This window comes from Zeugodacus cucurbitae, chromosome 5 (assembly GCF_028554725.1).
Source record: "Zeugodacus cucurbitae isolate PBARC_wt_2022May chromosome 5, idZeuCucr1.2, whole genome shotgun sequence".
NCBI lineage: Eukaryota > Metazoa > Arthropoda > Insecta > Diptera > Tephritidae > Zeugodacus > Zeugodacus cucurbitae.
Window position 1 is genome coordinate 3,847,582 of NC_071670.1, and position 27,545 is coordinate 3,875,126.

General features: G+C 33.3%; 1 protein-coding gene across 11 annotated transcripts; it reads right to left on the minus strand.

Moving 5' to 3' along the window:
* On the minus strand, positions 1-27,383 carry LOC105208628 (homeotic protein female sterile). 11 transcript variants are annotated; one of them, XM_029038063.2, is made up of 13 exons: positions 26,909-27,383; positions 26,007-26,270; positions 22,390-22,583; positions 20,466-22,293; positions 18,519-19,833; positions 18,265-18,423; positions 14,705-14,824; positions 14,138-14,269; positions 4,914-4,975; positions 4,354-4,624; positions 1,691-3,911; positions 1,456-1,630; positions 1-882 (listed from the first exon to the last, which is right to left on the minus strand). In XM_029038063.2, exons 4-13 carry the CDS (start codon positions 21,663-21,665, stop codon positions 817-819), a joined length of 5,721 nt encoding a protein of 1,906 aa, XP_028893896.2. In that variant the 5' UTR covers positions 21,666-22,293; positions 22,390-22,583; positions 26,007-26,270; positions 26,909-27,383; the 3' UTR covers positions 1-816. The 11 variants fall into 11 exon arrangements, with proteins under 11 accessions (XP_028893896.2, XP_054087135.1, XP_028893891.2 ...); XM_054231160.1 differs by having other exon boundaries at positions 18,253-18,423; positions 27,115-27,382; XM_029038058.2 differs by having other exon boundaries at positions 18,253-18,423; positions 26,931-27,382.
* Positions 27,384-27,545: the final 162 nt, after the last annotated feature.

A 27,545-nucleotide genomic window follows, 5' to 3' on the forward strand; every position in this document is an offset into this window, starting at 1 on the left:
TGTATGTGTATGTGTGTGTGTATTTTCGTTTCATATCAACATTACAACTGTTTACTATTCATTTTATTAACATTTTATTATTTATCATTATTGTTATTATTTATTTATTTATTAATTTATTACCAGCAACAGCTAAGTTCGTACACGCTTTCGCTCACTCCTGCTCTTCGTTTGCTCCACTACGTACGCCACCTGCTTCCTTCCTTCAATTGCTAAGTAAAGTTAATAGTTAGGAGTCGAACATCTACTGCTGCTGCTGTTGCTCATTCATTCATTCAACTTTTTTTCTTCTGTCTCTCTTTCCTTCTCCTCTGCCTTTGTTTTCTGTGTTTTCAAAACATCGTCGTCCCATTATTTTGCTTTCACTTATATACTACTAAAATTTAATTATATTTTAATGCATTTTTCTGTGTTCCTTTAACTTGACTTAGCGCGTTGAGTCAAATGAATATCCGTAATTAACATTGTTTTTACACCAGCATGAATGTATTCATCATTTGGATTTGCCTCACTACAATGTGATTTTTGTTTTTTTTTTTTTCTTCTTACAATTGAAACGCTTCAATCGGTGAATCTTAAATGAAGCTTTTTCAATATACATATTTAACTCCACTTTGTTATAGTTGTTGTTGGTTGTTCACTCTCACAATTTGCGCTGGCTTTCATACACTCGCACTATTTACTTTATATTTATGTATGTATATGTATTGATCACAAACCTGCATTATATTAGGCTAGCACTAACTGTTTTTTCTTTTAGTATTGGGTTTTCAAATGAGTTTACTTCTCTACAACACTGCTGGGATTTTTTATTTATTAAAGCGATTCTTCGAAGGCCGCCATTAGATCACTTTGCATATTCATATCAATTTGACCGGCCATCTAGAGGGAGGAAATGAAAAGAGAACAGGGTTGGAATTAATATCGTTATTTCTAATTTTAAATATTTTAACATAAAATGTCAAAATAAATTTAAAAAGTTTTAATCATAGAATTAAAATATTTTAGAAACCATTTCTCAACTTGTTTAAACAAAATTTCAATAATTCTTATTCTCGCGCCTAAAAGTATACCAACTTTTCGCTATAAAATCCATAGTATACATCTATGCGCAAATTGTATACGTATTATAAACTATCGAACGTAAAAGTTGCCTATAGAGTTCGACACACTGACTCCATCTTTTTACTAAATATAAAAGTATATTTTCATTGCTATGATTTACTCTGCTTCATCTCCATTTACAGCTGAACTTCCACACCTCGAAGTTCTCCATCACTCGAACTCTTAAATTGGCTATAGAAGTCAAATTTCATACAAATTACCTTCCGTAACTTGGAAGTCTTTCTGACTCGAAGTTTTTTTTGTGTATTATAGTGATTCGAGTTAGGGAAGTTCAACTGTACTACTTTTTATGTTAAAAACACCTTCGATTTTTTAATTAAATTTACTTACCGCTTCACGTCGTCGTCGCTCCTGCTCCAGACGTCGCAGTTCCGCACGTCTTGCCGCGGCGCGATCTTGTGGCGATTGTTGTGCCGCACCCGCCGGTGAGCCGCTGCCCTGCGGCGACGCTTTGATATCATCTACGCGTGAATTCTGCACCTGAGTGACGTCGTGAACACTTTTCCTATTTAAAATATGATAAAAAATAAATGTTCCCCGCATAATTTTGATTTCATACGCTTACCTCCCACTCTCCATGCTGACGTCAGCTGCCGTCGAATGCATATGTCCACCACCGCTACTGCTGACCGCATGCCCATGCCCATGACCGCCATGGCCATGTGAATGTCCGTGCGCATGCGCCGACTGTGACAATGATGCTGCCGATGCGGATGTATGATGACCAGCGCCACCGCTGCCACCACCCGCACCACTAGCGCTACCCACGCCACCGGCACTGCCAACGACACCAACACCACCACCAATGACGTTAGCACCTGCACCGCCTACAGCGCTATTACCGTTACCGGTTACACCACCACTCACACCGATTACGCCCAACGGTTGTTTGTGATGCTGTTTGCGTTGTTGCTCCTTTTCGGCCGCCTCCTTCTGGCGTTTCTGCTCCTTCTCGGCGGCTTCCAACTTCTTCTGAAGATCGGCTTTCTCTTTGGCTTTGTTGCGGAACTGTTGGAACGAATCCATGGCGGGTTTAGGCTTGTTCGAAGTCGGTGTATTCTGCGGCGAACTGGCCGATGCCAGTGACGACCATGAACTGGCATTTTTAAGGTTCTGTTCGTGCGCCGATTTGAAAGCTTGTGCGAAATTCGCTTGATTTGAGCCCAAACCGCTGGCACTGCCCAGACTCGCGGCTGTTGGTATCTTCAGATCGGATGGCGATTGCTGTGGAGGCGCGACTTGCTGCACCTGTTGATGTGGCTTCTTCTCAGGCGGACTAGGCATCATTGATTCGATGGGTTTAGGCGTGATCAGTAACTTATTGGGCTGTATTGGTGGCTGAGATTGCAGTAATTGCTGTGTCACTTGATGATCACTCAAGCCGAGCGGATTTGCAGCATCTTTCTTGCCACCAGTCAGTGACAAGTTACCGGGCATGCCTGGGGCGCCACCGCCCATCATCATGGCGGCTAGAAATTCGTTGTGACTGCCACCCATCGATGGCAATTGTTCGAAAATGGAACCTGTGCCAGCGCCACCGCCATGAGACAGCCCCAAACCGGCCAACGCCAGACTGTCCAACGCACGATCCGCAGCGCTGTTATAACCGTTATTGTGCACATGTTGTTGCTGCTGTTGATGGTGCTGTTGCTGCTGATGCGCCATGGCCTGTTGGAAATGTTGTGCGGCCACCGCCGCGGCCATTGTGCTTATATTGAGACCTTCGCCGAGCTGCATCAATGGGAAATGATTGCCATTCATGCCGGAAACGTTTTCGGCGGCGTTCTTCGATAACAACTCCGACATTAGTTCCATGTGATGATGATTGCCGGTATGCGCATGCTGTGCGGCTGCTTGTTGTTGTTGCTGCTGCTGTGACTGCTGTAAAGCACCGAATGCTTGCTGTGCCGCCGCATTTTGTAGATGATTGCCATGCGTGAGTTGTTGCGGTTGTTGTTGCTGCTGCTGTTGTTGTTGCATCAAATGGGCGTTCATGAGGAAGTTATCCGCGACGTTTTTTCCCGACCCTGCCGTTATTAGTGGCTGCTCTAGCGATGCCAGCGACTGTTCAACGGGATCATCAAATTGTGGAATTTGTTTGAGTCCAGCGGTTAATAAGGACGATGCTACCGAGGAGGGCACCGACGCTGATGCAACAGACGAGGGCGTGGTGACGACAGCAGCAGATGGCAGTAGAGTATTTGGCATACTTGAGGGCAGCGTACCAATACCCAGACCGCCAATGCCAGCCGCATCAGCAACATCCATCGGTGTCGGTGGTGGCAGTTTGTGTAAATTACTGGCAACACGTATGCCGCCAATATTTGTGGTAGTTGTGTTGTTGTTGTTATTATTATTATTATTATTGCCACCAACATTGTTCGCGCTGTTAGTTTGTGATGTAGTAAGTAAGGAGCCAGCCAGCGACGCTGCGCTTGCAGATGAGGCGATCAGTGCGGCGGCTGCGCTCGATACCGTCGGCATTGTCAAGTCATTAGGGCCGTTGTTAGTACCCACTGCACCGCTATTGGCAATGCTACTATTACTTATTGTGATTGCAGCTGTGGTAGCAGCCGCTGAGGCTGCACTAGTACCGCCGCCGCCACCAATTGTTGCTGCGCCGCTCATGGCATTTAAAGCACTACCACCAACACCGCTACCAACCGAAGCCGGTGTTATGGATGTTTTATTGCTGTTGTTGTTGTTAAGTAGGGCAACAGCCGACATGGTTGGATCCGTCGCAACACCTGCAAGCGTCGTTGCTGCTGTTGAGGGAGTAACACTCACTGTACCATGGCAATACAAACAAATCATACGGAGGATTGGCAATAACGATGGTGAAGAAGAAGGCAGGACACAAAAAATGAGAAGGGATAAATGTGTGTTTTAATGAATGATACTTATAGAATTTCAATAAGTAACTAATTTCAATCAGATAGTAACTAGAACATGTGAACACAAGATATTAGCGACAAAATTATCGATGACATCACCGATAACATTTATCGATAATATTGGCGAATACATTTTTATCGATAACGCTATCGATTGAGTTTTATCGACAAAAGTATCGATGACTTCACCGATAACATTTTATCGAAAACATTATTGGATACATTTTCTTGATAATATTGTCAAATACATTTTTATCCATGAATTTCACCCAAATCGACAAAACTAATCTCTAGAACTCCCTCTTTATGCTACAAATCCCCTAATTGTGCTTACTTTGTGTTCCACTGCCCGAAACTGCGTTCAACTGTGATGTGGGTGCAGTCATTTGCGGCGCCAAACTATTCGTACTTTGTGTTGTTGCTCCCGTAGCTGGCACACCGGCCATTGTCGTTTGAAGATGCTGCAATTGTTGCGTTGTGTTTGCTGTCTGCTGCGTTGTGGACGTAATTGAGGTTGAAACTGATGCAGGATTTGCGCCAATGCTACCAACATTAGTAGCTGTAGTCAGGCCAACATTGGTGGGTGCTATGGTTGAATTATTTACCTGAGCCATGGAGGGGTTGGAAAGTACATATACACACATTAAACAATGAGGAGGATGAAAAAGTTATCATTGACAGATAATTTGACAGTGGCAGAAGATTGCAGGTGAAAACACACTCAACAACACAGACATACACGGGAGTCAATGTGTAGCAAGTACATTGTAGTGGGCCCCCAGCTCTTTGTTTTTTTTTGTTTGTTTGTTTTTCTTGTTAATTGTATATCAGTGTTGTGAGAATGTAGTGCATTGTGTTTGAGTAAACTTTGGGAGATTTTTGTCTGATACTTACATTATTGCTACCACTCGATTCACGAGGTTTCTTCCTTCTCGGTGGACGACTATCAATATCACCTGTACACAAAAGAATATTTATTTTATATTTTTATTTAAATTGTTGACCCAAGAGCACAAACGGTGAGATTGTATGCCATACAGCCTGTAGTGAAAAAATCGTGGGAGGCGCAATTTGTGTATTTCGAAGGCAGTAACTCCAGTATCACTACTGGTCTGCATATTTTTTAACATTATTCACTTAAACTTCATTCATTTCATTTAAAGAAAAATGAAAACGATAAACAAAATTATCGGTTAAATAATAATATAATGAGCAAATAATCGATTATTTTTTTCTTTTAAGGTACCTATTTTTATGTAATTCTTTAAAGTTGCATCACTTTTTTGTGAAATTATCGATTTCTTCAAACAAAAAATTTAAATAAAATAAAATTGAAAAATAAGCGATTACTTTGTAATCGATTTCCAAGAATTAAATGTATCAAAATACAGTAGTTTTCCGAAATTTAAAAATAAAATAAAAAATTTTATATGTATATAAAAAAATTTAAGAATATAAAAACAAAATTTTAAATATAAATAAATTTCAGAAATTGATTTCAAAAAATATCGATTTCTGATGCAATCAATGATGCAGCAATATAACTATATAAATCAAAATAATCAATTATTATCTATTAATCGATTATCTATTAAAAAAATAAATTGTCCTGCCACCCCTATACGACTTACAATAAATACCAGCAGCCACTGTAGCGAAAAAGAGAGCGAGCCTTCACATTTTTCTTTGCTATTAAACAATATACGCACATATATAATTAATAATTAATAACGCATTTTGTTTTATTTTTTTGTGAACTTCCATTTTTAATGATATATATATATATATATGTGTCTATATATATATATATATTAATCAATAATTATATAACTTATACAGTATTTGTTTTTGTTGTTTTTTTTTTGTTTGCTTAGATGCTTACACGGTTACAATTTACCGCTCGGCGTTTACTTTATGCTTTTGTTGCTATAACTTACTTTCGCTACACAATGAAATTGTGAAGATTTAGTATTTTGTTTGTGTGGGTGTGTCTATGAGGTGATTGAGAATATTACGTTAATTGCTTGTTGTTTTTATTTTATTTTAATTTGTATGGAATTAGTTTAACTATTTTTTTGGAGTATCAGTTAATTTTGCTTCGAATGAATTTGAATTTATTTAGCAGAAGTTTTTTCGGTTTTTGCAAATGAAATGGTTTTCTGCTATTGTGTGAATTTTTATTTCTAAATTTCTATTCTTAAACGCTATTGACAACTATTTTGGGAAGTTTACTCGAGACTGTCTGTCTGTATGTGTTTGTTTTTGTATGATTGTTTTTTTTTTTTATTTTTTACTAATGCTTTGCTGAGTTTATAGAAAACGTTTTCTTTACCAGTAATTTTTTTTAAATAAGTTTACTTGTATTCTTTCACGCTAATATTTTTTGTATGATGATTTTTCATTATTATTTTTTTTTTTTGAATTTTTATTTCTTGCAGAAAATGATGCTTGTTAGCAATTTTGGAAAATAATACAAAGTTTTCTTTTTTAATAGTTTTCTATGCAATTTTCTTTTTTTTTTTAATGAAGTAATCTTAGTTTTATACCCTTTGTTCTAATTTTTTATGTAACTTTTTTGTTTTGTTTTTGTTTTAATTACTTAGTTAAGTAAAAATCTTTAATTTTTTTAAACTAGTGCAATATTTACTGACACAGTATTTTTAATAGTAGCTTTATATTTATAACCAATTAATTTTAATTTTTTTTTTATTTTCATATATATATTTATTTTTTTTTTTATTTGGCGGGTTCACGCAGAAAAATTAAAAAATCCTATTTACTCCTAATTAACTTAAGTGCAAAAAATCTTATGATAAAACATTTTTCTCAGCGTTGTTTGTGTTTCCTTGCTTTTATGCTTAAAATTTAATTGCAAAACGTTGTTTTTTTTTTTTGTTTAATTTATATTGTTTTTTTTCGCTTTCGCTTGAATTTGAAGAATTACTAATTTTAGTGTTAATATTTAATTGCATGTGTCACTTTCTTTAATATTTTTTTTTAACTATTTTCTCAACAATAGTTTGAATGTATGTATAATATATGCTTTGTGTATTAAAAACAAAAAAAAGTAACGAAAAATATGATTTCTTTACAATGCAAATGAGTGTGCTACACTTGACAGTTTTCGCGCTAATATAGATGTGTGTGTATTTGTGAGTATGTGGCAGTTGTCGAAAAACGCTAATGCTCTGCATAGTTCGTACAATTGTTTTTGTTTTTATTTTTTTATATTTTGTTTTTGTATATTTCTTACTAACATATTTTATTTGTATTGTATTGTATATTTTCTTATTATTTCAAGCTTTCGGACTGTTTACTTATTGTGTAATATGTTTGTTTGTTTGTTGCAACGCTGTTCAACTGTTTTAGCGAAATGTTTCGTATTCAAATTGAGTCTTGTGCGCCGACCGACACAATATCATGACGCATTTTTCAAACAGCTTTTTTTTAGTTTAACTATATTTTTTTAACTTCGTTTCACTTTCATTGCTACTTTGTCTTACTTTTTAACGCTCTGTACGCACAAAAGTACTGGTTTACAGTAAACCGTATTGTGTGTGTGTGTGTGTATTTATTTGTTTTATGCACATATTTTCAGTAAAAGTATTTAAAAATAATATTTTTTACAGCATTATCGACTATAATGTATGTATATAAAAAAGAAAGCTTGAAATATAATAAAAAAGTGTATTGTATATTGTGATAATAATGACAAACGGCACTAAACTTAAGGACATTAATGAATAATAATATTTTCTTCACTTTTCTATAAAAATAAAAAAATAGTAATGACACGTACGTTAACAGGCCAGCGCAAAAAGTGACGGAGCGCTAATGAGACCGTAAGTAAACGGTAAATAAGGCAAACTCTTTAAAATTAAAAAATACAGCAGTTAGCTTAAGTGTGGCTAATATTTTAAGCAAAATTTCCATTTTTTAGACAACTTCAAGGCAGTCAATGCTTTAAAATTTACAATATTTTTTTTTTTTATTTTGAATTTGGTATTGTTATTTATTATTTAACTTTCTGGAAAAATATTTCGAAAATATTTTTTTACATTATTTTTTTTTATATTTATATTATTTTCTTTTTTATATATTTATATTATATATTTTTTAATATTTTTTTTATATATTTATATTATATATTTTTTTAATATTATTTTTTTTATATATTTATATTATATATTTTTTTAATATTATTTTTTTTATATATATCTATTATATAAATATTTTTTTATATTATTTTTTTTTTTTTTATATTTATATTATATATTTTTGCTTTCCGCAGAAGTCTGCAATTATTCATTTTTTTCTGTATTTCAAGTCAATGCAATCTATAAAATTTAAATATGAAATTTATGAAGTTTTTTTAAAGCCATCTTTCGAATACATAAAAATATTGTCCGCCAAAAAGTATGCAACATTCATATGGTTGATCAACAAGGCATTTCACTAAGCAAAAATTAATTTTAAAAATCTACTTAAATAATAAAAAATACAATAATTATGCATAAAAGCATATTTTTTTGCATGAAATGTTCAATTTCCAAATGAAAAATGCCTAACGCCTAGAAGATACTACGATAGCAAGCATACTTTTGGCAGCCCACCAATATATTGCATATATTTAGGCGTGGAAAAAATGTATATTCAGCACAAATTTCGACAAAAACATAGTATTTTTGCATACATTCCGACTATTGTTGTTCAGGAAACCGGCCTAAACACATGCCCATATGAAAACAGTTTTTTAATATTTTAAGTGTAACCATTTTTCAATTGTTTACTGTTTAATTTACACTTTATAGCAATAGAAATTATAGCATTAGTACTAACTACTGTCGGCTGTCCCTAAAAAAATGAACCTACGGCCACTTGCGCTCTCTATCGCTCAATCACTATTTGCTCCGCGCTCTCGCCCGCTTGCTTAAGCGTGCTTCTGTCAACTTATGATTTTTTTACATGCTTTCTTATACATTTTCATTGCAATTATTATTGTTGTTGTATCAACAAAATTAATATTAAATAAAAAAAATTTTCACACTGCGAAAATTTGATTTCCATGTTTTGTTTTGTTTTATGTTTGTTTACGAAATGGCCTTAACAAAATAATGTTTGTTTTGTTCAACTTTTGCTTACGTATCTCTGTCGTACAAGTTAGTTAGCTATTATATAATCTCTCACTCTTTATGTATATTTGTGTTGTTGTTGGTTGTTGCTGTTATACCTAATAAATATTGTAACTATTGCCTGTGAAAGGGGGTATGTATATAACTTTCATTTAACTTGTTGTTTGCTTGCTCTGTGCTCAGCAACACTTTTGTCACTCACTGTACACAAAGCATTTTGAGAATTTTGCAGTTACATACATTTATGTACCGTTATAAATTAAATTTAAGAAATTATTCTTATGCTAAGCTAGCTACTTTTTGTGTTGAGTGACTGTGAGGTGTCGTTGCTTGCTGTTTGCTCAACGCTGGTTGGGGCCGCGCTTGTTGTTGTAGAGCATAGATCGATCTCGAAGCTCATTCATAGCAAGTAGAGAGGAGTGTATACACATTTTTTATACGATTTTTTCGTAAAATCCTTTGTTTGCCGTTACAACGATTTGCTTTTGTTTCCTGTTTCCAAAACAAAAATCTCATGCTCACCTACTGCCTCTCTCTCTCTACATATCTCTCTCTTTCTCCCACTCTCTTTCAATATGGCCCTCAAAAGTATACCACGCTGGGGCTTTTGCATAGTGTGCACTCTACTTTCCGGCGTTTTTTGTTTTTGTTTTCATTTTTTTCTCATTTCATTTCATTTCGTAGTGTGTGAACACCGTTGTTGTTGGACCGCTTCTTCACATTACATTTCTTTTTAACGTTCATGTTCATTAAATATTCAAGCTAAAATTGAAAATTTCAAAAAAAATAATACATGTATATTCGTTGTTGTTGTATTTTTTTAAAATTTGTCATTGTGCTTTAACGTATTTTTTTTTTTTTTTGTTTTATTTTTGACTAAAATTTTGACTTTTTCACGCGCATTTGCACTTCTCTCGCACAAAAGTTGACAAGCAGCAAAGAATTTAAAGAAATTAATTTCTTGTAATTTTCATTTAAATATTAAATGCAAAATCATTTACTTAAAAGAAGTACTGTATTAGTTTAAAAGTTATCAAGATGAAATTTTAGGTATTTCTTTTCTCATACTGTTGTTGTTGTAGTAATTTTCATTATTTACTGGTTTTGTTTATCAAAAATCAAAAAAAAAAAAATAATAATGAATATCAATTAATCAATCAATTACAATTAATTAAGTATTATTTCGTATGCATATTTTCGTTTTAATTTGAGATTTGAGCAAAAAACGTGCAAACAATGTGTAAAGGGGAAAGCCGACAGCCGACAGCCGAAAAATTAGTTACATTCGATTTCAAATATATATACATATATATATTTTTTAATAATTTCTCTTTCCATTTGCTTATTATTAATTACGCTGCTTTTTTAGCACAATTCCTTTTGCTGTTGATCCGTGTAAACGCATTTTTCTATTGTTGTAGCTTCAACATGCTGTATAATTGTTGTTTGTTGTAAACGAACGTTGGAACGTATCCTAGTGGTGTACATATTTCAAGTGTCAGGCGGCTGCACAGTTGTATCAAAATATATTTTTAGGTTATATGTTACAATTAGTCTATGACCGGCCTAAATTTTCAAGCGCCCGCGAATTTTAACGGTTTTCATATATGCTATGCTAGCCACGTTGTCATGCTTGCTGTCATTTTGCTCTCTCTCTCTCACAAATGCTTTCTCTCGCACACAACACGCTCTCTCAAAACTTAACGGTATTACAAAACTGCAAATATTTCTTTGATTATGGGTTTCATTGAAGTTTCATTGGATCGTGGTAGTACATAATGGTAAAATCAAGAGTTGCCTAATTCATAATTAAATTCGCCAAAAATTCATATAAATGAGTTTTTACAAGGTTGCAATGAATAGTTTTTTGCTTTGTACAATTTTAGTACAATTCATAAGGACACTCAAAAGCAGTAATTAATTTGAGAGAAGTTTCAATGCAATAAATTAGGTTGCAATGACTTTTTTTATTTTTTTTTCCTATTTTTGAAAAAAAAAATTTTTACCATTTTTTTTTTTGTAATATTTTTTATTTTTTGGAAACATTTTTTTTTTAATTATTTTGTTTTTGAATTTTTTTTTTTTTTTTAATTTTGTATGAAATTTAATTTTTGTAATTTTTTTATGTTTTTAGAAATTTTTGAGTAAAGAATTAAAATATATGTTTTAAACATATGTTTGGGGTAATTGAAGCTTACTTAAATATGCATATTTGATTTGATCACACAAAACAGACAAAAAAAAAAGTTTTGACAGCTGGGTAATTATGTGGTTCTGAAACCAAAATAATCACAGACAAGCTTTTCTTAATATTATTTCAATGAAATTATGTTATGAATATATATGGAATCTGTTAATTACAAGTAAAAAATCTATTAATCTCACATTGTTAAATTTCAGATAGTCATTGCAAAAAAACTAGGAACAGTTACAGCAAAAAAAAAATGCATAAAAAATTAGGCAATTGAAAAACACGACCTACTTATACATGACAACAGAATAATGTAGTATATAGAATAAGCTTACGCGGTTTAAAGTGGTTCAGTAGACAGACGCTTTGCTTCTGCTTTTCCGTAGTTGAATAAGTTGGCATAATTTAATATTAATACATAACCTAACATTTTACACATTGTCTGCAAGTGTTCATTTTTCATACATTTTGTGCGTGTGCGCTGCTGCTTTATATTATTTAAATGTTCATATAATTTTAGGTAGACAATTTTTGATATCTTTTGTTTTATACTTTCGGTTATCATTGATTTTGCTAATTTTTAACCAATTTGTAGGCAAAATTTTTCATTAGATGGCATTATTTACATGTTCTCTCTTTTTTTCAAAAGTTTATTTTCAACTAATTTTGTACTCTAATTGCAAATATGAAGATTGCTTTTAGTATTTGAAAATTACGAAGTACATGATTTTGCAAAAACAAAAAGCATTTGCGCTCTTTTGTTGACGACGTACTAACGATCATGACGAGATGTTAAAGAAGAAATCCATGTTAAGTTGGAGTTTTCAATGTGAAGAAAATGTTTGTTTTCAAAACATTTTTTTTTTTTTCATATGACTGAATCTTTTATGAAGTTTCTAAAATGTTTATAACAACAAAACCAGTCTCAGTTTCCATACTTTTTAAACATACTTTCAAATCCTAAATAATTGGTTTTATTTGTTCGTCAACACTCTTTCAACTTTCAGTTTACATTTCTTAAAAAAAAAATAATTCGCTTCTTTTTTTCTAATTTAACGACAGACATTTGTCTACATTTCAAAGTTTCTATTTAATTTTAACTAAGCTACTCAAAAGTTACAAATTAGTTCTAATAACAAAAGTAATTAAAAGAGAAATACAAAAAAAAAATAAAATAAAAAATACAACTAATTAAAATATTTTAAATTATTAAAAAATAAAAACAAAAAAATAGACTACAAATTATATATACAATTTAAATATACTTCTTAGCAATGAATTTAAAAAGCAAAACACTTGTGAGTAACTTAGTAGTGACTTTCCCTGCACATGGTTGCATTTTGTATAATGTTTAATGAATTTTCACCAATTCAGCTGCATACTTTTTGCACACACTTTTGCATTTTGTTTATATTTTTTTAACAGTTCAACATATTATTGGCTGTTTTTCATTATTATTTGCATTATTATTCATAATTTTTCGTACTTTTTCTTTCATCATTTGGCATTGTTGTTTTTACACATTGAGGGGTCGTTTTCTTGGTATTACCTATTAATTACTTTTTTTGATTTGCAATTAAATTTAAGCACACGTTTCAAATACCTTTTATCCAACATTCATAAGATAAAATATTTGTCTCAATCTTTTGAGTTTTCAATTAATTTCTTTTTCAAACACTTTATATCTGTTTATTATAGTTTTTTGAGCGTAAGTAAGCGCTCCCAAAAAACTCTGCTAAATGTGTAAGAGAAACAAAAAAACATAAATGCTTACGCTCGCTTTCTCTTCCTTAATATCTCTCTCTCTCTCTCTTTCTCTTTTGAACTCGTTCTCTCGCTCTCTGATTGGCTGCCCCCAATACACAATTGCTTCACGATTTTTTCACTCGCATATTATATAATAATATATAAATATGTATATATTCTTTTTTTTGGACTTGGGTTTCAAATTTCAAAACTTTTGTCTTCTCAAAATATGAAAATGCACTAATTTATATATACCCACATGTGCTCAATAATAATTTAGGTTTTAATATAACTTACGGCACATGCGGGTAAAAGTTAAATTGTTAATCAAAAATAGAATATAGCAATTTTAGAAATAATTTTTTTTTTCATAGAGAAAAAAAAATATTTTTTAACAAATTATGGCAAAAAAAATACACATATTCTGCTTGTAAATGATTGTTAAACGTTTTGCTATTGAAATTTATTTTTTAAATTAATTTAATTTATTTTTTTATTTAATTTATTTTTTTTATTTGATTTATTTATTTTTTATTTAATTTATTTATTTAAATTAAAAAAATAAGACATGAAATAAATAATTAACGATTAAAAATTTTTTAACAATTTAGTAAACAAAAATATTAAGTTGAAACATTTAAATATTAGTTATTTTTTTAATTTTTTATTTTAATGATTCATTATTTTCATTTTAATTAAATTTAAATGCAATTAATCTTTTACGTTATACGTTCTTAATTTTCTTAAAAACAATTTAAATTAATTTTTGTTCAATCAAAAATTGCGAATTTTCTTTACAAAAAAAAATTAAATTTTTTCTTTTAAAAAAATTTCAAATTTTCTTACTTTTTTTTATAAATTACATATATCAATAAAAAAATACTTTTTTACACTTATCACTTTGATAACTTTATAAAGCAGAATGTGTGTATGTATTTTTTTCTCTATCGTTTCTCTATTTTTTTTTTGCGCTAATATTTGTTTTCAGTTAACTACAGTTAAAAGAAATGTGTATAATAAAATACAATAATAAAAAAACACGTTCTAACCTGCTTCGCTATCACTCGAATCGCTGGAACTGCTGTCACTTGAGCTGGACGATGATGAATCGCTGGAGCTGGAACTGGATGAGAGGCGTGCCGTGGGCGGTGCGGCTTCCACTTTATTCGATGAGGATTCGTCTGTAAGAAGAGGAAGAGGAAAATATTAATGATAATGAACAATTTAAAAAAATATATAATGATTGTTGCAAAAGAATTGCATCAAAATACAAAATATTGGGAAAAAATTTAAATATTTTTATTTAGTATTAGTTTATTTTTGTTATTTATTTTTTTAATAATTGCAATTGTTTATATTTTTTTATTTATTTTTAATCTAAATTAATTTTTTTAAGTATTATTAATATTTTATATTATTAATTAATGTTATTTTTTTTATTTTATTTTTTTTTTTGCTTTATTTTATTTGTTATTTATTTTGTTTTTTTTTTTTTTATTTTGTATTTTATTTTTTTTTTTTTTAATATTTTATTTATAAGTTTTTTTTCTGCATTTTTAAACGTATGCATTTTCATGTTTAAATATACACAAAACATATGTACATATATAACCTACCTTTTTTGGCTGTCTTCTTGCTGGTACCCAATTGACCGGTGACGTCCTGTAACCGCTTCTCCAATTCCTGTTTTTTCTCCGCCATTTGCTCATCTTTAGATTTGCCAGATGGTTTTTTATCTGCGAGTGTGCGCAACAATTTTGCGAGGAAGCGGGTGTGGAGAGAAAAAGAGAATAAGAATTATGCAATGAGTGTCTCAGCCATTTAGCATTTAAAATTGTGTTTGTTTCAGTTACAAATTATTTCACGATTGTGTTAGTTTAGTACGCCTAGACTATTCTATTTTGATTTAATTGATATTATGCTGCTATTGTACTATTTCTATAGACTGTAGGGCTATGAAGTTACAAAAAACTTTTTTTAACGAAAAATTCTAAAATTTACCCAATACTTAAAAAATACGTGGATGCAATAAAAAATATTGATATATTTTTGTGAAGCACTGTAGTTGGAAAACATGTTTGCCTTACAATTTTATATCAAATAAAACATGCGCAGTTTACTTTAGCATTAAATAGCAATTCAAAAGCGTGCGATTATACTTTTTTTACTTTCATTTTTTAGACACAAACAACCTTTTTCTAAACAGCCAATTTTGCTTTTAATTTCAAAAATTTTAATTTTTACTCAAAATTTTTATAATATATTTCTGTTTTTAAAAATTTTTATAATAATTTTTATAATAATATTTTTTTTTTAATTTTTATAAAAAAATTAATTTTTTCTTTTCAAAATTTTTATGAAAATATTTTTTTTTTCCAAAATTTTTCTAAAAAAAATTATTTTTTTTGTTTTCAAAATTTTTATGAATAAATATTTTTTTTTTTCAAATTTTCATAAATTTTTTTTCAAAAATGTTTATGAAAAAAAAAAAAAAAAAAATTCTTACAGCAAAGATTATTTGGGCCTTTTTCTACAAATAAATCATGCAAATCCCTTTAAATCTATATTTGATTCATGAAAACATTTAATTTCGGTTGAAATTCAAACAAATATGAATTAATTGAAAACAAAGAGCAAAACAATCGATTTCGACAAAGAAAACAAAACAACCAAAGCTCAACTACATATAATTGCAACAAAACAAACAAACGTTTATGGTGTAAACACAAACTAAAAATAAAGCCAGGTTTTTAGGTTTAGTGCAAACAAAGACTTTAGTATTATTTAGAATTAAAAAAAATCGTTTTCTTTTTTTTTTGTTTGAATTAGATTTGTGTTGTTGTTTAGTTCATCCAATTAACACAGTCACTACTATATAATATTGAATTAATCACTGGATTATAATTAAATTATTTTCTCTGCATTTCTTGCTTTCGTACGCTTCATTACTTTCAACACAGATGTTTTTGCATTGTTCGCGCATTTTTTCTCATTTTCTCACTCTTGAATATTGAAAATTTTATAGAAAATACAATATATACAATATTAGTCACATTTTGTTAGAATTTTTTTAAACTTTTTGAAAAAAAAAAAAAAATGGCAGCACTAACAAATTATTAAATTTAATTCTATCTCTATGAATTAATCATATACAATTATTAAAAAAATTACTTCTTCGAAAAGAAAGTCAATTTGTAGGCTTTTCACACACATTCACTCAGCTGCGTTCAAAGCATGGTGTATGGTTTTCTGTATTCTACATTCTGAGAATAACTATCTATGGTATTTTAAAAAGTAATTCTTACTGTTAGAAAACAATGGATGTTCAAAACTTACAAGAATTTCTTTATAAAAATATTTTTGTTCCAAATAACAATACATTAAACTGTAACTTCACTTGAAAATTAATAAACAAACAAAAATATTTCTTTTTAATTATTTAAAAAAATAATAAAAATAAAATAAATAAATAAATTTAAAACAAATTAATAAAAAAAAACTAAAAAAACTAAAAAAACTAAAAAAAAATAAAAAAAATAATTAATTAATTAAAAAAAAAATAAATAATTAATTAATATAAAAAATCCACAAAAAAATTAAAAAAAAAAATGAATTAATTATTAAAAAAAATAAAAAAATGTTTAATAATAAAAAAATCAACAAAAATGTTCAAAAGTATATATTTTTTTAATTTTAAAAATAAAAAAAATTAAAAAGGTTTAAATTTTTATTATAATATATTATATAACAAATTAGTAATACAAAAAAAAAAAAAAATAATGGATAAAATTATGAAAATAAAAAAATAAAAGATTTAAATATATACCTTTTTTAAATTTAAAAATTTTAAATTTTAAAAATAAAAAAATTAAAAAAGGATGAAATATATAAAGTTCTTTTCTATAATAAAATAATAAAGACAAAATGTTTAACAAATTTTTAATATAAGGTTTAATAAATTAATAATAAGAAATAATAATAAATGATGAATATGAAAATAAAAATATGTTAGTAATAAATAAAAAATATTATTTCATTAAAAGTTAAAAATAGTTAAAAAATAATTAGATTAAAAGTTAAAAATATTTTTTTTTTTTTTAATTTTTAATAAATGAAGAATAAATAAACAGTAATAGTAGAAAATGGTATAACAATTATTTTTTTTTTATATAATTTTGAATAAATGAATAATAAAACAAACACGAAAAAAATGGTATAATAAAACAATAAATAATTAATTAACTGAAATAAATTATAATATATAATTTATGTATTTTTTGTAATATAAATGACTGACAAGTATTTGTTACTAAACACAAAATAAAACTTCAGCATGGTTTAAAATAAAAAAACACAAAATTCTTTGCATATTTATAAAAAAATAGTTCACACTACACCAAATCAATTTTATAAAAAAAAATATATATAATTTGTGTTTGTGCTGCAGTCAGCCAGCATGAGTGAATGTGTGCAAAAATGAAGCAATGAAACTGAATGTACAAACTCAGAGTAAAATGTAGCAACACGAATAAACAACATTTATATTGGGGGAAACATTCGAACAGGTGAAAGTTGTACGAATGTCACGGCAAAGCTATTCGCCCTGAAAGTAAGGACGCACCGCAACAGGCTAATTGTGCAATGAACATGAATGCTTTTGTGTGTATGAGTGCATGAATGCGCATGTGCATGTGTGTGTGTTTTACTGATATGAAGTAAATGTTTATATGTGCATGTGCTGGTGTTATGCCTTTATATGTACATGTGAATGTATGTCCTTATGTTTACTTCGCTGTTGCAATACAAACTTATAAAACAAGAAAAAAAACAGGTTTGTGCACAATTTAAAACAGCGAAAACTTATACTTTTTTTTGGAATTAATAAATAAATGCATTGGCTTTTTATAGCATTTCGGCTTTCAAGCTCAAAAAAAAACTAGTTAAAAATCATTTAACAATTGTTACTACAATTTGACATTGCTCAGTATTTGTTGCGCTTGACAAAAATTAAGCTTAGTTTATTGATCAGCACACATTTAGCAAATAATTATTCAACTGTTTTTTTCTTTCTTTTTCTTTTTTCGCATTTTCCAATTATATGGCATTATTATTTGTTGAATGTTTTGAATTTCTCTAGTAGTGCGTGTCATTGGGATAAACTTACAGTAGGGCTTACGAGTTTTTTTGCGTAGGCAGGTTGCCACATAGCTTTCCAGTTCGCGCAGCGTTGACGGCTTCAATGTTTCGAAATCGATTTCAATCTCATCCGGATTGGAGTCGCGCAGTGAGGGTTCGCGATTTTGTATTATATGCACAACGCGACCAAGCTTGTCACCTGAAACCAAAGAAAAACAAAAACAATTATGAGAATACTAAACCAAAAAAAAATTGCCAAAAAGCTGAAAAAGCTATTTATGCCACACTATTTACCCGGCAATTTATTAATATCCAATGATAACTGTCGCTTTTCATCGTACGACATCGGCTTGGCCGTGTCCTCTTCTTCCGAATCGAAATTCATCACCTGACTGGGCTTCTTCTTGTTGGTACCGCGCGCCGCTGCACCACCAGCACCAGCTGTCGCTCCAGCGCCGCCGCCAGCGCTTGCTGCCGCTGCGCCACCCTTTGCACGCTTGTTTGCGGCCGCCGCACCACCAGCGCCAGGTGTACCGCCACTGGCCGCTCCCGCTTTGGGACCACGTTGACCCTTCACCTTATTGCCCTTACCGCCGGGCGTTGCGCCGACTGCAGCTGCGCCCGCTAAGCCTGCGGCTAACGGCGCCCCCTTACCGCCTGCTGCTACGCCACCTAACTGACCCATCGCCATGGCGGCAGCCAAATCGGCACCATGCAAATTCGCGCCCGCTACCAGCGCCGCATTGACGCCCACTCCGGCACCTACCACACCAACACCACCACCGGGTGCATGCGCGCCACCAACACCAGCCAACGCGGCAGCAACGCCGCCCATACCGGCACCACCCTTCTTCTTCTCTTTCAACTTTTTCTTCGCCTTCTTCTTATTGGAAGCTTCCTCCATCAGCTTGCGCATCTCCTCTTGCAGGTCGAGCAACTTCGCTTCAAGCAATTTCAGTTTTGCATTACGCTCCTCATCCGAATTCGATTCGTTTTCCGTGTCCGAGGATTCGTCTGACGATGAATCGCTTCCATCCCCAACACCACCAACGCCTCCGGCACCACCTCCCACACCACCGCCACGTTTCGTTGTTGCGGCGAATGCATGGTGGGCAGCAGCTGCGGCCGCCGCATGCGCATTGGCCACCGGTTCGTCGGGTATGTTGGCGTAGCGCATTTCGAAAACGTCCTGCAACTTGCGACCCATGGCAACGACATCATGATCTGGCGGGTTATACTTATAGCAATTGGTGAATATTAATCGCACATCGGCGGCGAACTCCGGTGCGCTTTTATATTCGCGATTGTCCATTTTCTGCTTCACAGTGCCCAAATCCATTGGCTTCTTGATAATGTCGTGATAGTCATGCAAGCCGAGCAACTCGGCGTCCACGGGCTTGTAGAAGGGCCAAGCGTAGCCGGAGTGTTTTTTCGAAAACAGCTCTTTGAGGATTTCATTGCATGATTTGAGTGCGTCCGACAGCTTTTCCTTGTTCTTAACAACACCGGGAACGCCACCAGCACCGCCAGGTACGCCCATACCGCCAGGCGCCATGCCGGCGACGGCCATCGGTGACATGGGATAAGCGGATCCTTGGAATGTGAGATCCTACAGCGCGCAATCGGGGGGGAATGAAAAAAAAGTTTACAAATGTGTTATAAAAAGTTGTAGGCATGTTTAAAATGATCTATTTTCGAATTATTTTTTTGAAAATCGTAAGGCATAAACAAATTAAATGAAATGTAAATAAAAGGAGGCGCAGCGCAATAGCATGATGAGCATTTTTTTCTTTCGCATAATCAATGAGCATTGGCGATTGATGGCTTTACCAATAAGCAAGAAAGAGTAGATGGGAGGTGTAGTGAAAAAACGCGGCCAGGTAGTGGTAGGTTAGAGTACTAGGCTTAGACTGGGTTACAAAATTTCCAAAACTATATTTAAATTTACAGTAAATAAAATATTTTTGGCAAAATAATTACAGCATTTAAGGTCCACAAGCCTTTTTAGTGATAAAAAATAATAATTTTGAACAAAAAATTTATTTTAAACAAAAAATGTATACTATACACGCTATGATGATTACTAAAGTTTAAATTTAATATTTTCCTCAAAAAAAGCAATTAAACGTTGCATTTTTCACACTAAATAAAAGTCCGCAAACACTAAAGTGCCATCATCCAACTACCTCAAACCATCTCTCACACTCATTACACACTCACAGCCAGCCAGCGCTCGCCTACCTTTTTATTCATTACCTGTCGACTGGATTCGCGTCTGGTTGCGATTTTGGCGCTCTTGGAATCGATTTGCGCGTACGGTGGCATTTCAAATGCATTCGCAGTCGGCGTCGTTGTGTCGGCCTTCCGCTTGACGCCCTTCTTCATTTTCGCCGGCTGTTGTGGCGGTATCACCGCATCGGCTGTGCTATTCACACTGCTGTGATGATACGCGGATAGTACGGCAGCGCCAGGAACTGCTGCAGAATTGGTTGCACCACCAATACCACCGCCGCCCGCCGCATTTACACCAACGCCGCTGGCATCGAGCAGCGATGAATTGACTGCACCGGCCGCACTTACAGACGCCGCTAGTGCGGCATTAGCACCCACTAACGAACCGCCAGCTACACCGCCGGCTGGTAATATACCACCGGTTGGTAGTACTGTGGCGCCGGCCGCTGTTAGTGCGGCACCTGCACCACCACCCGCTATGGCGGTAGTTGTGGTATTTGTGCTGCCGGGCACTGTTTGTGGTGGCACGGTGCCAATGGGTGGAATGGCGGGTGTAGTTGTGGCCGTTGCGCCGCCCGTCGACGACACTGTGCTGCTCAACGATGAGTGTGGACGTGCGGGTGCTCGCGGTGTACCACCTGTGACGGCGGCGGCAGCTGCACTGGCCGCTGCTGCACCGGCGACAGGTGTATGTAGCAACGCTGAGCTGGGTGTTGCAGGTTTGCCAGGTGGACGTGGTTTCTTTTTACCACCTTTCGGTGTCACCGGCTCCAATTCGATTTCCTCCTTGGGCATGGCTTCGATTTTCTGCAGGAAGACCTTTTCCAATGTTTGCGCCATAACAACAACATCCTCGCCGGGTTTGTTATAGACATAACAATTGGTGAACATTGTGTTGAAGTCTTGTATGGCCTCCTTGGCTGACCAATAGTAGTTATTCTCCAGACGCTTCTTTATCGTACCCATGTCCATTGGATGTGTGATAATCTTATGGTAATCGGGCAGGTTGAGTTTTTTTGCATCGACCGGTTGCTGGAATGGCCAAGAGAAATGATGTTTCCAAATTGCTTTCATCACGGTTTTAATGAGATACTGCAGTTGATTTGTATTGCGACCGGGTCGATCGGGTGGCGGTATGGTTGGGGGTTGTACGATGCCGTTAACCGGCTCCACGTACGGCTCATCGCGTGGCGGCGGTTCTTGCGACATGTTTAAGCTTTTCTCTTATACACACACACAGCCGCACGCACACGCACACTAGCACAACGGTGCAATTGTTTGCTTTGTTGTTAATACTCGCGTGTGAGCGTTTAGGTGACTTATTGTTGTTGTTGTTTACTACACAATTGGTAAATAAATAACACAGGAACAGCTGCTAGTTGTGTGATATTTTTGATTCAGAGTGTGTGCGATTTGTTTTTGTGAACACTATATAAAACGATACCGAAGAGTTAAACTTTATGGTTTTTTGTTTATCGGGAAGCTGCTACGGACCACTATGTTGTATACAGGCAATGATGACTTCTTGTTAATGATTGTATGTCTGTTGTTGGGCAGTCTATACACAGCCTACGCAGTACTTCCCCTTTACGCCTACTAACACAGGCTAGCTACACTTTGCTTGATTTGTTTACTTTTTTGAGATTTGGTTATAGAGTGTGTTCGTCTTCAAATCCTTTTTTGCAGTCTAGTATTGTGGTAGTAGAGTAGTTTAAAGGTAGCTCTCGATCCTTCCGTGCTTTGAAATAAAATACTACGTATAGAATTTACTACTACTGTTGATGTGATTTTTGTTGCTCTTGTTATTGAACGCCGCATCTTATCGCAAGTTTAATAACTAATTGGGGGGAAAAACAGAAACGAAAGTAAGAATTAGAAATTGTTTTCTTTTTTTATCACATAAGCATTTTTAAGTTTTATGCACTGGACTTACCACACATTTAGAGCAACAGAGTAGTATTCGGGATCAGCTTGAAAAACTGCACATTTTCCCGCGTGTTTGTTTTTATTCTCACACGAAGTAATTTTCCGTAGTTTTTAAAGTTGGTGTATTCTATTGCAGATTGTTTTTTTTTTTATTTAGTTACATACATCCATGAAAGCCAAGTTAATTGTGGTGCAGTAAAACTGTAATAGAATAAAGTGTTTTATTAAAATTTTTAATTGCTTGCAAATACGAACAGTATGTGAAGAGACTGATATAAAAAAAAAATTCCACAAATATAGGCAGTTTAAGTTAGGTTTAGTAGTTGTCTTTCACCTTTGGGAGGCACATTGTAAAACACCGGGACTGGAATTCCACCCAAATATAACCAAAAATATATTTATTTGCATAATTTATTTTTGTCGGCCAATATGAAACATTTATTGTGTATATTTGCATTAAGAGCATTGTTTATCCTAATCCACAAAATTTTAAAAATAAAATGCAACTGTCATAAGTGTAAACCAGCATCAGATATAACCTAAAAGACCAAAGCCACTTTTACTCTCAGAAAATATTAAAAAGAAGTAAGAAATGAAAAAGCGAAAAATAAATTATTAATTAAAATACTGTCGAAAAGGACGCAATAGCCATAGTAAACATAAAGAAATTTCAATTTATTTAGAAAAACACTTTCCAACGCATTTAACCACCTCTAAGATTTTGTGACTTTAGATACAAACAAACGATCCTAACGTCATCAAATTAAATAATATATACAGCAATTGCAAAAGGCAGACAACAATTATTGTATATGTATTATTATTGCGAACGCGCTAGGCAGGCGACACCAATAAAGGCTGGCAAACAGAACACTTAGCAACAATAGGCAACAGCAAACACAAACCAAAATTTTGCGCTTTTTCACAAAACAATTATTTATGTGAAATAAAATGTAACGAAAATAACCAATAGGCGTCAACCAAATATCCAATCAAGCAATACGACAAGTCAGACAGGAACAATCGCACAACCAAGGGCGCATAAACACACGTATTAATTAACACTATTTCATATAAACGCGCATACATAATTTCAGACATGTGAACGCTCATACCAATTTTACACACAGCTCATATATAACAAAACTGAAGTGAAAACTACACAAAATAATTATATGAAAACAAAGAAATTAATGAAAAAATAAACGAAACACAAAAGCATTGGTAATAGGAAACGCGCAAACGGGTAAAAGCGATGTTGACAAATTTCAATAATTCCACTATTAAACCGGCGTTGAAATATGTTAAAACATATACATATAAACATTTAAATAATTTATTATTTATTATTACAAAAGTTGGTTGTTGACGTCTGTTTGTGGCAGCAATAACTTTTCAGCTTAAAGAAAAGCGCTCAAACAGAGATGCTACAACGAACCAGTAGCAAAGCAAATATATTAATGAACAAAACTTCGCACATTCATGTAGTGAAATTTACGCGCGCGTTATATTATTATTAACAACCAATAAATAATAAATTTTGGCGCAAACTGCAGTTGACATTAGAATAAAAATATTTCAATATAATAAACAAAACTCAACTTTGTGCAAACTGAGTTTTGAAACGAATGTGTCAAATGTGTGCAAACAAACAGAAAAAAAAACAATAAATATATACATACACAAATGCATTTTTTAAATTAGAACCAAATGTGTATCTTCGAATTTGAATCTTTTTTTTATATAAAAAATGCATCCACCAGATACTCTGCCGCTGCATAACATTTGTACTAACATTACCGCAACGGCAGAGCGAGACGGCAATATTTGTCTTAAAAAACGAAAACATACAGGACATCTTCTAGCACTTGCATTTTGCATATGACACATTTTACAATTTAGAAAAACCGATAGACAGCGGCGCGCACGAGCGCACGTACCATATAAATGTATACATACACACCAACAAATGTATACAAGCACGGCACATTTAAGCAGAGAATTCAGGGTGACAGTCACAGCCGTTCATTCGAAAATGGACAAATTACGATGCTGCCAGATCAAATGTGTAGTCAGAGAAAACCAATTTATTATACTAATTGGCATAACGAAATTTATTTAATGTAATTAAATAGTTGCATACAAATGAAAAATTTTGAAAATTATTAAAAAAATAACAATAAAATAAACATCATAAACTCAATTTACTTTGGCACATATTTGAAAAGCATAAATATGAATGGAGTGTAAAACATTCGGCAACTTCTTTACCACAAGGCGATGACAAATCGCCGCAACAGAGCACTGCCACCGAAATGGCCGCACGATTCATTTTTGTACAGTAGACAACGCTTCGGCCAAGTTCGGAATTGCCGTCACCTCTTTGTTAGTGTTGTTGTTGTTGCTGTGGTTGTGCTGTGCTAGCTACCCACTGACACTACTTTGTTGTTTCATTCGTTTGGGTGGTTCGTTCATCTCGTATGTTCTCATACGTTTTGTACGTCCACCTTTATCCACTCGTATTCGCTAAACACAAACGTACGTACTGTTTGCTTTGCTACTCGTTTGTTTTATCAACGATATTAAACTCGTTTCGTTTCACCGAGCGCAGCGCCTTTGCACTTCCACTCACTAAAATCAAGGTAACACACCACTACCACCAACACTCATCGTTCAAGTTCGAACTCATCGTCGAGCGTACCGACGAGAGGAAGTGAAATTTTTCATTCAATTCATATGCCCAAAAAATCTCACACACGCTTTCATGCAACTTTCAATACAAAAATTACCTAATAAAACACATTGTTTTCATCAATATTTTACAATCAAATTGTGGCACGTCATTTCCAGTATTGTTATTTCAAACAAATTTCTATGTAAATTTGATTAAATTAACACAAAAATTTATTTGCAAAAAACCTACTTCGCTTCGTTCGTGTCTTTCCACACACACAATTTACACAGAAGCAAAATGAACGACGGACGTGTTGGATGAAAAGTGAAAAAGTTACAACAAAAGTATGTAAGGTGTTGTTAAACACATACGAGTAAATGAAACAACCATAAGCCATCTACCATATCATAAACTCATTACAATAGCTGTCACTCTTGCACCAAAGTGATTAGCGCAGATTAGCGGAATGTGAAAAGCAAACACACTGTATTGTATGTATATAGAAAGAGATAAATAGCACTTTATCGAGGCGAGAAATTCGAAATCGAAAGCATGAGACGCTTTGGGGATGTCGTCTGGAGCCGAAATAACGAGCGCACTAGCCGGATCGCCGTTGAAACTAATAAAAAAAAATCATATAATTTAACAAATTATGCGCTCCAATACAGAAAACAAATTTTAAAATTTAAAAATATTAACTAACTATAAACTAGTAAAACTTTATTAAGGTTTATGCCTAAGCAGTTTCTCAAATGAAATTTATACGCATTTTTTACTTATAGCGTCGTCTGAGCGGCTAAACAAAACTCAGCAGCTAACGTGTATGCACTTCATGAGATACTTTCGACTAAGAATTGGCGCGCGAAAGTATGAGTTGCCGCTAAAAATGTTCCAAAAAACCAAATTCAAATAGCTACCAATAGAAATAAAAAGTTGACGCTATATATTACCTGCTGTCCCGCTTTTAGGTCCAGAAATACTGCGTGTTGAATGCAGTGCTTTTGTACATATAATGCTTGTATGTATCAAGGAATTTATCCTATTATTATAATGTATCGGTTAATCCGATAAGCGCTAATGAATTAGAATAGATGCGATTTTACACTTGATATTTTGTTTCCATAAACTTTTATAATGCACAAATTTGATAATTAAAATTGCTTGCTTTAACACACCGAATGTTGTTTGGCAAATTAACGTTGCTGTGCACTTTGCTATACATAATGAGACAAGGATATCAATGAAAACAAATATATATCTATGTATGTTTGCAAACATATTATCCAAGATTGACACTTCGCTCATCATATGTAAAGGAGCCACATTATTATTGCTTTAACACAAGTTAACACACAATTTGACTGTTGCTACGTTTGCCACTGCCACTACAACGGTGTCATTCCTGCAGCCCGCACCCATTTTTACACAACCGACCAACAACGATAATAATAATAAAAAAATATATATATGAAGATTCACGATGTATTAACACAAAAACATATACACACGCTACATAGTAAATGACACATTATAGCCAGCATATAGGGCTCATCATAGCGCCAGTGGCAATGGTAGCAGTCGCCGCCGCCACACTACCGCCATTGACAACAACAACAACAACGCAAACCGAGTGAAATTTTCTTCAATCTTCTCTGCTACTTTTCGGTGCTCTTTCGTCTTCGCGTAGTTTCTGCTTCTTCCCACTACGGCCTGCACTAGTGCTTCTGTTGATTGTCCAACGGAGTCGCACTTTTTCAAAGACAATTTTTGGGCACCAATTCAACGCGCACTCACAAAATTTCACAAACCAATGCTTCAGCATATATTTAATTACACATTTTTCACAAATTACCTTTTATTTAAACAATTTTTACCATATATTTTTGCAATTTTCAGCACGTACGCGTTATGATCGAGACGCGCGTTCGCAAGCCGTCAAATATACAATTTTCGAACTAAACCGCACATATAACGATTTCACTTGTCGAATTACCCGAACAATGCGTGACACATAAGCGGGAAAGAGATAAATAGCTGTTGTTAATGACATTAACCTACGTGTGTGTACTAAAAACGAAAACGAAACAAAATGGCTGTCATAGTACAACTTTTGGAATTGAAATCAATTTCGCTGCAACAAATGAAAATTTGCCACTGTTATTTAGCAAATGCACTTTTTAATACATATTTTTTAACGAATTCCAATAATTTGTACTCGTTTGTGGCGAAAATAACATAACGTTCGAATTTGCATTAAAAACGCAATGCACTTCATGACAACGAATTTATTTCATCACAACGAGCTAGAATACATATTGCAGGGTGACCGTGAGTAAGTGGAAATGTTTACCGGGTGTACGTGACAGGGTTAGCACTTAAGGACATCAAACAATTAAGTTTTATTTACCAAAACTGTGCAAACCAAAGAAGTTATCAGTACTTGTTTGTTAATTTCGCTACATTATCTCTTTTTATAGTTTTGATATATT